At 53.0% G+C, this 13,049-nt stretch overlaps 1 protein-coding gene across 1 annotated transcript; it reads right to left on the bottom strand.

Annotated features, from left to right (window-relative positions):
* Positions 1-4,997: 4,997 nt before the first annotated feature.
* Positions 4,998-12,104, bottom strand: ATP4B (ATPase H+/K+ transporting subunit beta). Its single transcript, XM_063103487.1, has 7 exons — positions 11,993-12,104; positions 9,192-9,320; positions 8,282-8,395; positions 7,996-8,195; positions 6,851-6,907; positions 5,666-5,767; positions 4,998-5,159 (listed from the first exon to the last, which is right to left on the bottom strand). Exons 1-7 carry the CDS (start codon positions 12,102-12,104, stop codon positions 4,998-5,000), a joined length of 876 nt encoding a protein of 291 aa, XP_062959557.1.
* Positions 12,105-13,049: the final 945 nt, after the last annotated feature.

Here is a 13,049-nt window from a genome sequence, read left to right as displayed (position 1 = left end):
CAGATCCCGATATAGGGATGGCCGGATAGCTCACTGGGAGAGCGTGGCACTAACGACACAAAGTCAAGGGTTAAGATCCCCTTACTGGTCATCTTTAAAAAAAAAAAAAAAAAAAAAAATCAGTTGCATTTCTACATGCTAAAAATGAAAAATCTGAGAAGGAAATTAAGAAAATAATTTCATTTACAGTAGCATCAAAGAGAATAAAATACTAGGAATTAACTTAGCCAAGGAGGTGAAAGACTGAACAGGTGCTCCTCAACTTACGATGGGGTCACATCCTGATAAACTCATTTAAAGTTGAAACTGTAAGTTGAAAATGCATTTAATACACCTAACCTACTGAACGTCCTAGCTTAGCCTAGCTTACCTCAAACGTGCTCAGAACACTTACATTAGCCTTCAGTTGGGCAAAATCATCTAACACAAAGCCAGTTTTATAGTAAAATATTGAATATCTTATGTAAGAATATCGTACTGCATGTTGTTAGACAGAAAAGATCAAAATTCAAAATTGAAAGGACGGTTTCTTTTGCATGCACATTGCTTTCACACCATAATCAAAAAATTGTAAGTTGAGCTATAAATCGGGGAGAGCTGTACAATGAAAACTACAAAATAATGCTGAAAAAAATTAAAGACATATAAATGGAAAATATATCTCATGGTTATGGAATGGAAGGAAATGTTAAGTTGTCAATACTACCCAAATTGATCAATAGATTAAGTGCAACCCCTATTAAAGTCACAATAAAGTTTTGGGTTTTTTGCAGAAATAGAAAACTCATCCTAAAATTCATATGGAATCTCAGGTGACCCCCTGAATAGCCAAAACAATCTTGAAAAAGAATAAAAAGCCTGGAGCACTCACACTTTCAGATTTCAAATCTTATTATAAAGCTACAGTAATCAAAACAGTGTAGTTCTGGCATAAAGGCAGACGTTTGGACTAGGAATAGAATAGACAGCCCGGGAAAAACCCTCACATGTGTGGTCAAATGATTTTTGACAAGAGTGCCAAGACCATTCAGTGGGAAAAGGACAGTCCTTTCAACAAATGGTGCTGGGTAAACTGGACATCCACAGGCAAAAGAATGAAGTTGAACTCTTACTTCACACCATATGCAAAAATTAACTCAAAATGGATCTAAGACCTAAATGTGAGATGTAAAATTATAAAACTCTTCGAATAAAATGGAAGACAAATCCTCATGACTAGATTTGGTAACTGTTTCTTGGATATGACATAAAGGCACAAGCAGCAAAAGAAAAGAGTGTGGACTTCATGAAAAATTTTTTAAAATTGTGCATCAAAAGACATTATCAACAGAGGAAAAATGCAACCTGCAGAGTGGGAGAAAATATTTAGAAAGCTTATATTTGATAGGCGATTACTGTCTACAATACATAGAGAACCCTTAAAACTCAACAATAAAATAAAGAATCCAATTCAAAAATGGGCAAGGACTTGAATAGGCATTTTTCCAAAGATACCTGTAGTGGATTGAATTATGTCCCCCACAAACTCACTGGAACTTAAATTGTGTCACCCAAGTTTTATGTATTAGAAACTTGGCTCCCACTGTGACTGTTAAGAGGGTGGGAAATCTTATTATGGTAATTGGAAGGTGGAGCCTTGAAGAGGTGATTGGACTGTAGGACCGTGCAGTAGTGAATGGATTAATAATGGTGGTCAGGGATGTGGTTCTGAGGACTTTAAAAGAAGAGGAGAGTCTGTCTTTTTCTTTCTTTCTCTCTCTGCTTCCACCTTCTTGCAATGTGAGATCCCTGGGTCACTGTCGCCACCACCAGATGGTCTCTGGACTTCCCAGACTCAGAAATTGTAAGCAATAAATTTTGTTTTTCTTTATAAATCATCCTGTTTCTAGTATTTTGTTATAAGCAGCAGAAATGGACTAATACAGACATACAAATGGCTAATAAGAATATGAAAAGGTGCTCAACATCACTAATCATTAGGGAAATATAAATCAAAGCTGCAAAGAGATGCAGCCTCACACCAGTCAGGATGCCTAATATAGAAAAAGCAGAACGGGAAACGACAGGCGTTGGAGGTGTGGGAATGTAAAATGGAACAGCCACTATGGGAAACAGAATGGCTGTTTCTCAAAAATGAAACCATACAGTCCCGAAGTCCCTCGACTAGGGATATATATCCAGAGTCGGAAGCTGGGTCTGGAAGACACGTCTGTACACCCAGGTTCATAGCAGCAGTATTCACAGAAGCTAAAACGTGGAAGCAACCGGATACTCACGTGTCCACTGACAGATGAATGCATGAGCAGAACGTGCTGTAGCCGTACGGTGGGATGTTATTCAGCTTTAAAAAGGAAGGAAATTTGACACACGGTACAGCACACGTGAACCTTGAGGACATTATACCCAATGAGGGAAGCTGGTCACAGCCCGGTGAGTACTGTGTGGTTCCGCTCACGCGGTCCCTCCCGTAGTGAACTGCGCAGAGATGGAAACAACATTTGCCAGGGGCTGGGGAAGAGGGAGCAGAAGTTAGTGGTTAACGGTGCAGAGGCTCGGTCTGGGGGCATTGAAGAGCTAAGGAGCTGGGAGGTGGTGGCGCTGCACGATCACACGAATGCACTTAATACCACCGAACTGTTGACTTAAAATCGGTTAATTGGACCATGGTAAATGTTATGTTCTGTGTATTTTACCACAATAAAAAAGTGGTGGACGAAAATGTAAGGTATAAAGGAGAGTTAAGTGTTTTGAGTTGGCTAAATAAATCTGAATGTTTCAATAAGGTCTGAAGTTTCAGAAAACAGTCGGTTTGGAAGAAGGAAGCGGAAATGAGTTCTTCCTAATCTTGAATTACTTGACATCTCTTCGGGGGTGCGGAACATGAAGTAGGAACAGAAGAGTGTTCTGTGTGGACGAATGTGCAGCCAGCACCTGCCTGTCCAGGGCGGTCCCTGCAGTGTGCCACGTGGGCCTGTGTTGATGAGTGCGTTTGGGTTGGGCCCTTGCAGGGTGGTTGGTTCTGGGGGACTGGGGACATGGGGCGCTGGTGTCCTGGGGAGGCTGGAGGAGCGAGACGGAAGGTGTGGGCAGGATGTGGCAGCTGTGGTGTGTTCCGGCTGTGTCGAGGTTGAGGGTCTGGGGGAAGCCTCTGTCACCCTCGTGGCTCCAGCTGTCGTTTCTACGGTAGCATGACCTGTCCCCTGCTCTGGTGTGACATGACATTTCTGAGGGGACATGGGCACCCCACACATTAGCTGGTGTATTCCTGTTGAGCGGCTTCCCGCCTTATGGGTCGGCAGGTGCCACCTCGTCCTTGTCCTTGGAGCCTGGGCGGGGACCTCGCTGAGCTCTGCCACCTTTTCCTCTCACTTGGTCCTGCACGCTGCCTTCAGATGACTTTAAACACCATGTGTCATTCTGTTTCTTGGCTTACTGAATACAAGACTGTCAATGACCTCTGAAAAGCAAATAGAACTCAAACTTAAAGAGTCTTTGCTTCCTGGCCCCAAACTCCCTGTCGTCCCCAAAAGCTGCAGCTGCCCAGTGTCACGTGTCTCGAGCTCAGGAGGGCAGGACTTGGCCAATGGACCTGCTGGGTCAAAACCCGAATATCACAAGGGCCCGCCGGCCATGTGTGCCGCGTGGAGCCTCTTGTGCGAGGCTCCCCAGTGAGCAGCCAGCAGTGCATCTCCGTGGGGTCCGGCTCGCCCGTGGCACTGACTTGGCGCCTGCCATGCGCTGCTTTGTACCTTAGACGTCTCGTCACAGGCTTGTGCTTCCTTTATCTCCAACTCCTGTGCATGTGACAGTGTCATCTCTGCATGCAGGGCCTCAACGTAGGGTGCCTGGCATGGGCCGTGCATGTGTGTCATGCCTACACTGGCTCAAGAATGTTCTTATTGCTAGAATAAGCAATGAAAAATGTTCGCTACAATGTCTTCCATCACATAGCTGCTCAATAAATAAATTTACTTAACCTCACAAAATACTTATAAGGTTTTTATTCTCTTCTCAGAGACTGTTTCTCACTGAACTTCTCTGTGTCGTGGGCTGACAGGTCTTCATACGGCATCATGGCACCTACCTTGCGGCCCCACCCCCGACACCCCTGTGAGGTTTAGGACACAGTCACACTTGTTTGGGTGAGAAGTAGTGAGTGGCCTGCAGTGAGAGCAAGTGTGCTTGTTTGGACGGAATGTTCTCATTTCAGGTTTTTCTGAAAGGGGTTTGAGTTGCAAACTTAACATTCTGTGTATTGAAGGAGAGACTTATCCCTGGTGAGAGGGAAACCACTTGTTACTTTGTCACTAATTCGGGTTCTAAATTCTGCCGTGTTGATAGCATCCGTGTGTCCTCACCTGCAGACCTCCTTGAACTGTGGGTGATCTCAGGCGACAGTCACACAACATGACCTGCAAATGAAACCTTAACGAGATTTTTAAAGAAGACAGTGTTTGATTTTTAGTTAAATTTTCTTCCATGTCAGGAAAGACATGATTGTTTACACAGAATAAGAGTAGCTTTAATATATTTTATTTTTACAACTTAGGAATTGCATTCGTAAAGCAAGAATTCAGAATGTCCATTATCATAAGCCATGTTTCATATCAGTGCATTAATAGTTTTTATATGGGTGGAAGTTTATACTGAAGTATAGAAAAAATAACATAGTAAGAAAGTGACGTCTGTAGAGAAAAAGATGAATTATTTTAGGGTCTTGTTATTTGGGTAGTTACTGCCTCGGGGTCACCATGTTAGCCCAACATTTTTATTGTAGCTACAAATTCTACCTAAAAAAAAAAAAAAAAAAAAAGATTTGCTAAGAAACAGCTGGTGCTGACGGGTAGGTGACGTGATGTATGCACAGTGCCTCTCTGAGTCACCAAGTTGGCAGCAGGACTGGTGTTTTAAAACATTTTCCAGAGGATGGATGATTTGGTAAGAAACTCATGTGCAAATGAAGCCCCCCACAGGAGGAGGCGGCCTTCAGCTGTCCCTCACTTCTGGATTCGGAGTTTGAACTCCACTTTCCCCTCGTACTGGTCGTGGGGGTTGTCGAAGGTCACGTGGTCTGCTAGGATCTTGCACACGACAACGACTTCCTTGTTCCTGGGGACGTTGAGAAGCTTCGCTGCGACCAAAGGGTTGGAGTAGTGGGGCTGGGGAGGAGACGCACAAGGGCAGGATGTATAAAAATCTCTCGATGCTGAACAACAAACAGACAAAGCTAAACACGGAAAGTCTCCATAGGCTGGCACATTGGCTGTTCTTCTGCATGTCCCATGTCCCAGTTAAGACCCTCAGTGATCTGATGCCGCCTGGAATTGGCGGAGGGGGTGCTGCTGGGGCTGGGCTGACAACAGCACGTGCAAATTCAGCTCCCGTGAAGGTGAGAGAGGAAAAGCACGTGATATGGGCCGCGCTTTGCAGCGCACATGCAGGCGCTCAGGAGGATGTGGGAAGCCCCGCAGGGTGGAAGGACTAGGTTTGATATTTGTATGTTGTGTGCAAGAAAGAACGCAGGTTTGGGAAACACCCGTCACGACACGGTCAGGTGGCTAAGTCATGTGTTTGTTTCACTTTTACAGATCAAGCGTCTATCGCTCTCCTTTGGCTGAGTTTGGGACAGTTCAGTGGCTGCAGGCAGAGAGTGCCGTGGACCTACCTGCGCCTTCCTCCCGTAGTAGGGGAAGTAGTGCAGGCTGAAGGTGCCGTTGGGCGGGTAGTAATCCACCTGCAGCTGCTGGGCCCCCGCGCGGGGCTGGTCCTGCGGGGACAGGCTGCTGAGAGGGGCTGGCGGGCACCGCCTGTGTCTGTGTGTGCACGGGCGTGTGCCTTGTCATCACACAGACGCGCTACTGCGTGGTTAGCAGAGACTAGAGTTACTCTTCCTGTCAGTACTGGGACCCCACTAGGGTGTAACTCGTTAGTGGTGACCTCAAACGCGTGGTCTCGCCATTCTGCAGTGTGAGTGGAGGATGCAGGAGGCTCACGCTGAGGACCTGCTGGTTCATCTGCACGTGGACGCAAAGCTGAAGCTGCCAGTGCTGGGCTGCCAAACCTGGGCCACAAGTGTGGGAGTCGGGCCGAGCACAGACCTACTTTCCTGAGGCTGTTTCCTTTCATTGTCAGAATCAGAGAACTGTCCAATGGGCAGCTCAGGCTTATCATAGAATAGATGAAGGATACGTGGGCGTCTTCTAAAATCTCAACAACACATGGTCGAAATAACTAAAAAAAGGGAAAACCGAACAAGCCCTGGCCACCCTCAGAGAGAAGGTGGCTTTGTGGGAAGTGGGTGCACACGGTCTGGACTACGTACTGGAATCACATCCCAGGAACCTTTGGTTTGGGGAATAATGGTATAAACCAGCCTTAGAAAATATGTAGTGAAAACAAATTTAGTGTTTCTTGTCATGTTGTGCTTAAAAAACAGTTATGATAAAAGCTGGAAGTAACCCAAGATTAATGCCAACTCTTAGCAGTCTAAACATGATTAAACTGTTGGTAGCTGCTGGTGATCTGGAGTATTTGTCTAAATAAGCAAGTAAAAAGAACAACATGTAGTAGAAGTACATGGGTTTTTCCACATCGCTGCAAGCACTTTGAAGTGTGTTAGTAATAAGACACTTTTTGCAGCAAAACAGTAACAGAAAAGCATTGTGTTTTTCTTACTGGGTTTTCATCCCCATCATAAACTCGATTAGACAATGGCTCATGTGATTTGTGTGTCTGGTTTATTCCTAGAGAGAACTAGTTAGGCTGTTCCCACGAGTGTTCCAGCACAACTGTAACAGACTCCACCCCGAAGGCCGTGCCCGGCCGTGCCCAGCCGAGTGGTTGTACTCACCAGGAAGGCGCAGTCCACCCTGGGGGCCGAGCTGTTGCTGGGGAGGAACTTGACAATCTGGAAGGAAATGGTGTCTGTGTGCCCCTCCTGTGCAAGGGGAGCCTGGGAGTCCCCACCAGGCGCTGAGGAGGACCCCGGTGGGTGTTATTAAGTCACACTTCACACCCCCACCCCCCGCTGCTGTGCCCAGGCGCAGTGGGACGTTAGTGTGCACCCGCGCTGCCAACCTGGATCTGCCCCTGCTCTGCTCCGGTTCCCCACGTGGGGGGCGGCTCCTCTTGCAAGCTCTCTCTGGCTCACTGAGGTCTCCCACCCCTCCTCCCTGAGCCCCCTCAAATCCCTGCTCAGGGTCCATCTCCAGCCCCAGGCGTCCCCTCTTGTGCGCAGAGTGTGCACTGCCATTGGACGGTCACATTGGCCACTGTGGCCCTGTGGAGCCCTGGTCATGGCCCCCTGCCGGCGGCCCCGGTGAGACTCTGGTGTGTGATGCATGCAGTACACTTGTGTAGCTTCCATTTTTCGAAAATGGAAAATAAACAGCGCAGATGCTCAGAGTCCCACCTGCTGGTCGGTCTACAGAGCGGTGACCCTGAGCCCCCATTGTCAGGCCAGTTCCTGCCCCCATCAGGACTCGGTGTAGATATTGCCTCTCCCTTGCACCCCACCCATGGGTAGACTGGACTGTGTCCTTCCTGCCGTTTGAGCACAGCAGTTCTGTTCCCACGGTGTGTGGGGGGGGATGGGTCAGCCTCGGTCACCACCGAAGCCCCAGCTCCTCCCACGGTGCTGGAACCTCTGCTTTAGGTGGTTCCCAAATCCCCTCCCAGCCCTAACACCATCACTCAGGCCCCTTTACTCAGCCCTGGCTTTTGTGGTGACCACCAGGAGCTGGCCTGGCCTAGACAGCCCTGAGTCCTGCCGTTCACGAGGCATCCACACGCTGCGGAGGGCCCACCCTGTTGGCTTCTAATTTGCATGTAAGGGCAGAAGTGGTGGGTGTGAGCTGAGCCAAGGCACAAAGAGGTGGAGGGACAGACCCCAGGCTCTGCACTACTCCCTCGCGCAGCCCCTGCAAAAGGCCATCTTCCCCTCACTGTGGGTGGCTGTGGGAGAGGTGGACAGCCCGACCTCAGCGCGACACTCACTCTGTTCATTTTAATGATAAAGCACGGCTTTCCCTCTTCGAAGCCAAAGTTGGGATCCACCAGGCCTGAGCAGTTCTGCAGCATGTCTGCTGTGAACTTGCAGGAGAACTTGGTGTGGTTTGGAGCCTTGAAGCCCTCCTGGAAAAAGTACTTCTCGGATGTGCAGTTGATGCTGTTCTCCTGCGACTCTGGCGAGTAACCTGCCGGGACAGACACACCCACCAACGAGTGCGATTTTCTTAGAAAATGGAGACAACCAGCTCTGCGTAGCCGCCTTCAACCTTACCTGCCAGGAAGGTGCGCAGGGTGCGCGTGAGGTCCACCCAGGTGCTGTTGTCAGAGACGTTGTAGGAAATCTCCAGGCCTTTCTCCCCATAGACATCGGGCCGTAAGGTCACCCCTGGAGAGAAGCGAGAACCTCACATTCTTCATTGTTTCTGCAAGTGCACTCGCACCTGAGCCCTCACTGTGGAGATGTCGAGTCACACGCAGAACTCCTGGGCCTGCTGGGAGCCGAGGTCGAGCGCGTGAAGCTGTGGCTCAAGGAGGGCCAGGTTCACAGCACCCCAAGAGCGCGAAGGCTTGATGGCAGCACAGCAAGGAAGGGTCCCTGAGGACCCCAGGACATATGGCTCCAGGGACCCCTGCCCACTGGCCAGAAAGCAGCACAGTTGGCCTGGAGCCTGGGGTCCATCCCGGGGACCCTGACACACGCTCAGCACATGCGTGCTGGAGAGAGGTCCTGAAGCCGGGCCGGCAGCAGCCAGGGAGGCTGGGTAGACTCTCCACAGCGCGGCCATGAGGCTCCTGCTGCTAAAGGCGACCACCACTCTGGAGTCCGAAACTGGGTTTCTAAGTGAAATTGTATTTTAACACAAGCTAAAAAATCTTCAGTGGTTTTGGTTAAATAAAGAAGCAATCTAACAATGCGTTAATTGTAAAAAAAAAAAAATTGGAATGTACAGGTGCAGGAAGTCAAAGCAAAAGGCATCTGTTGCGCCAGCTCTGCACTCTGCAGAAATGCGTGCCCGGCGCGCGCACGTCTCCATCAGTGGACACACTCCCCGCCGTGTTCCCCGTCCCGCGTCCTGAGCACCCGACCCAGAACGAGGTGTGTGAGGCCTCCGGGCCCCACGCAGGAACCTCCCATTTCAACCCCAGTGCGAAGCCGACGTCACGCCCTCCGTGGGCCTCACCTGGCGACTGGAGCTGGTCCTGGTAGTCGGGCGTGTAGGGGTCGATGGTCTGCATGAGCACGTACAGGCACAGAGCGAAGATGCCGGTCATCACCACGTAGAACGCCACGTAGTAGAGGCTGATCCACACTGCAGGACACGGCCGTCAGCGGCTCTGCCCACCCAGCCGGAGCGTCCACCCCGGGCAGCGCCCTCCCAGCCCCGGCAACCTCTGACCACCTTCTGTTCCTGTTCTGCACGTGGGGTCATGCATGCAAGGCCACACACGCAGAGCCACACGTGGGGCCGCACTCAGGGCTATGCACGTAGGGTCATGCATGCAGGGCTGCGCAGCCTACGGCCTCCGTGTCTGGCTTCGTTCACCTGAGCCAGCATTTCGGACATGCCCATGGATGTGCTTGCTGGCGCTGGTAACTGCATGATCACAGCCCAGCCACCACCAGTGGGAGCAGAGGACCCCCACCGCAGGAAAGGAAACTGAGGCAGAGAGTTGTGGGCACCGCCTGAGGTGACCCCCGTGCCAGTGGGTGGGGGTCAGACACGGGGCTGTGAGCGCAGAGCCCCAAGGGAGGGAACCCACTGTGTGGGCGACCCTGCTGTGTCCTGGGGGGAGCAGGGCGGGAGGGCCGATGAGGAAGGGACAGGGAGGCCACGGGCGTCTTTTCCAGGAAGGGGACCAGCCGCCCCCGGGCCCTGCTGCCAGCGGGTCGTGAGGGCCGTGGGATGGTGGCTGGCTGCGCCTCTTGAGACCCACTCGTGCAGGCTGCAGCAGGACTTCTCCGGAAACAAGACCAGCGAGGGGACGCTTTCGCGCCGGCCGTGGCCGTGGCTGCTCTGGAGAGTCTGTAGGAAAGGCCTGCTCTCTCCTGCGCTCGTGGTGGGGCGCAGCGTCTTCCCAGCGAGTCCTTCTCCAGCGACCCCAAGCAAAATGAAAGGGCAGGCCCGAGTCGGGAGGAGCCCGCAGGCGGGGAGGCTGAGGCCTCCTGGAGGGCCGGGCCGCAGTGGTGTCTGAGCCAGACCCTGGCCGGCCCTGCAACCCGCACCAGCTCTCGACTAGCAAGATCCACGAGCCCACCCTGCCTGCAGCAACAAGGGGCCTCCCGCGCAGGCCTCTGCTCAGTGTCGCCTGCAGGTCACCACCAGCCGTGGCTGTGCTGGACTTGTCTGCCCTGCCCTGGGCCCCCAGCGTGTGTCGGCAGGGGTCTCTGTGTGGTGTCCACACTGTCCTTCCAGTCCACGCAGAGCCAGGCTCAGCACAGAGCCTTGCGGTGTGGCTGGGGTGGGGGGAACAGGGTCTTCAGTTCACGGCGGTGACGTGGGGCAAGCTGCTCTGCGCTCTCCTGGCACCCCACCTGGGCCTGCGCCTGAGCCTTGTGGCCCTCGGAGTGGGCTCCTCGCCTTGTCACTGAAGAGGAGACTACTCTGCCCCACCTCCCAGTGCGCCCGGCGTGGCTCCCTGTAGCCCACATGGAAAGGACTTGGGAATACAGGTGAGAACATGAATGCACACTGGCTTCTGAGGCCCTGGGCTACCTGGTGACCTCGGGCAGGCACCACCCCTGGGCACCAGCCTCCCACCTGGAGATGCGGTGGTGAGGGTCCCTAGCCCATGGATACGAGGTCCCAGTGGCTGCTGGTGGTGAGAGGTGGGTGCAAAAATTTCCCAGATTATGTAAAAGGACAAACAAACTCCAGATGCCAGAAAACTGCCCCAAATAACAGGCCGGACCAGTAGTTAGCACCTCTCACCACCTCAATGGCTTTACAGAACACCCCTTCTTTTAAGAAGAACTGTCCCCTTCCTTTTGTTTTTGCCATTTTACTCAAATCATGTTTTCCTTGGCCCCAAAGACTCTCTCACCCAACACTGAGGCCATATTTACAAGTCTGATGGTGACACCATTCTGGAAAATTCCATGTGGCATTGCAGCTGGCAAGGCAGCTCATGAGAGCCCTGGCAGCTGGAATTGCCAGCAAGACCGGGCTCCCAAAGGGAGGCCGGCACTCCCAGCCCCAGCATCTACCCCCAGGACCCCGGCTCCCTGTCCCTTCATCAGCTGCACCCACCCAGGACCTGCACACGGGGACCGCTCCTTCCCACGGGTCCCCTTCTCTCCCAGGTCTTATTCCTTTGGGGGCAGGATTGCGTCCCACATGAGACCACCGAGCTTGAGGAAGGGGCAGAGCTGAGAGACCTGCCGAGCAGTGCAGGGGCACAGGCCTGCGTCCCTGGGAGGACGCGCAGGGGAATCACTCTTTTGGGGTCTCATGGGCACTTTTTGCTCCTTGAAGATTTGCCTTGTGAGGGCATTTCCTGAACAGGTCTGGGCAGCCCCGTTGTAAGCAAGGACATTTCTGCCCCCGTGTGGTCTGTGAGGCTCCCAGAATCTGCGTCCCACCCAGAAGGGAAGGGCCTGTGGCCACCAGCCTTGCCTCAGGGTGTCTAAGAGCCGCAGCCGCAGCAGGGGAGGAACTGCCCGGACACACTCGGCGCGCTAGGGGCCCACAGCCACGTGCGCGCAGAGCAACTTGTCAGCGTGCTTAGGGAAATCCGTGTGTCCCCAAATCATTTAGCCACAGAACCACCTCCTGTAAAATTCTTTTAGAAAATGACGTCTCAGAAACGGCTTATGTTTGCTGTTCTCAAATCTGGGCCAGTCCTTAGATGTCCCCCCGGCAGGCGTTCTAGGGTCAGGGGTGTTAGGGCTGAAACAGGCCTCCGGGGTCGCTGGGGACCGTCGCTTTCCCTCTGGGTCCTGCCGGGTGGGGTCGGCCCACCCCGGGAGCGGCGCCACACGTACCCCACCGGGACAGGGTCCGGCCCAGCATCTGGCCGGTGTCCGGGTTCCAGCAGTAGTGCCTGAACTCCTCCATTCGCTGGCGACACGACTTCTTCTCCTGCAGCGCCGCCATGGCTGCCCAAGGCCTCTCCTGCTGCCGCTCAGCCCCGACCGAGGCGGGGCCTCCTCTGGGTTTTATCGTCTCCCCGCGAGCGGCCAAGGGCGTGGGGTCCAGGACAAGCGCAGCGCGGGGCTATCAGCCCCTTATCGCCTCTGCAAACACGGGCCTGGCCGGCCCTGGCTGCGTCCCGTCGGCGCCCTCGCCTCTGTCCCAGGGCGTTCGGGGCCACCTGCGTCTCCCTGCCCACTGCTCTTGGGGTGCCCTTGCTGGGGACTTTATCTGTTCCATTTCCCGCGAGTGCCAATCCTGTGGGACACAAAAGAGCAAGAGCACAGGTCAGAGGTCAGAGCAGGGCAGGCCCCTCCAGCTGCTCCGGCCTCTTGCCTCCCTCCCTCGGGCCTGACTATCTGCCGCTCACTGGAGGGAGGGAGCCTGTGCAGGGCCGAGGTCACCGTGGACCTCCGAGGTGTGGGGCCACCGCGTGTGCAGGGGACCAGCGTCCGTGGGTCACAGCGGGTCATTGCAGGTCTCCTTCCCTCTCTGCAACCCTGATGATAACGTCCTCTTGGATCCATTGTCGGGTGGGACTGGGATCCCTTTAGGGATTTTTGTGTCTGTGGAGGAATTCACAGCTGTAAAATCAAGAGGTGCCTCTCAAGATTTAGTGCACGGGTCCCCTGCACATCTTCTTGAAATGCAGCTTTTGACCCAGTGGGTCCCGGTGGGGCCAAGATCGAATTTCCAGTGCTCCCAGTGGGCCACGCTGGTGGCTGGAGGCCACAGCAGGATCCAGCAGGGGATACGTGTGTGGGCAGCACACTGGGGGGTGGGGGTGGGGGCTGCTAAAATGGTGATGTCTGCTCCCCACCCTGAGACTCTGAGTCCCTCAGAAGTGTGGCCCGAGTGTCAGGACCATGTTAACGTGCAGCCAACACAAGAACCACAGCTCATGACTTT

The sequence above is a fragment of the Cynocephalus volans genome, chromosome 7, assembly GCF_027409185.1.
Source record: "Cynocephalus volans isolate mCynVol1 chromosome 7, mCynVol1.pri, whole genome shotgun sequence".
NCBI classification, from domain to species: domain Eukaryota; kingdom Metazoa; phylum Chordata; class Mammalia; order Dermoptera; family Cynocephalidae; genus Cynocephalus; species Cynocephalus volans.
The sequence above is the reverse complement of the archived record's forward strand: the minus strand, read 5'-3'. Positions and strand labels throughout refer to the sequence as shown.

What these genes read in the sequence shown, in the direction of transcription:
- ATP4B (XM_063103487.1), bottom strand. Translation starts at nt 12,104, where the DNA reads ATGGCGGCGCTGCAGGAGAAGAAGTCGTGTCGCCAGCGAATGGAGGAG. An exon ending in GGACCAGCTCCAGTCGCCAG is followed by an intron (nt 8,396 to 9,191) that starts GTGAGGCCCACG and finishes GCTTCTCTCCAG; the next exon opens with GGGTGACCTTACGGCCCGAT. An exon ending in ACTACGGGAGGAAGGCGCAG is followed by an intron (nt 5,160 to 5,665) that starts GTAGGTCCACGG and finishes TCTCCTCCCCAG; the next exon opens with CCCCACTACTCCAACCCTTT.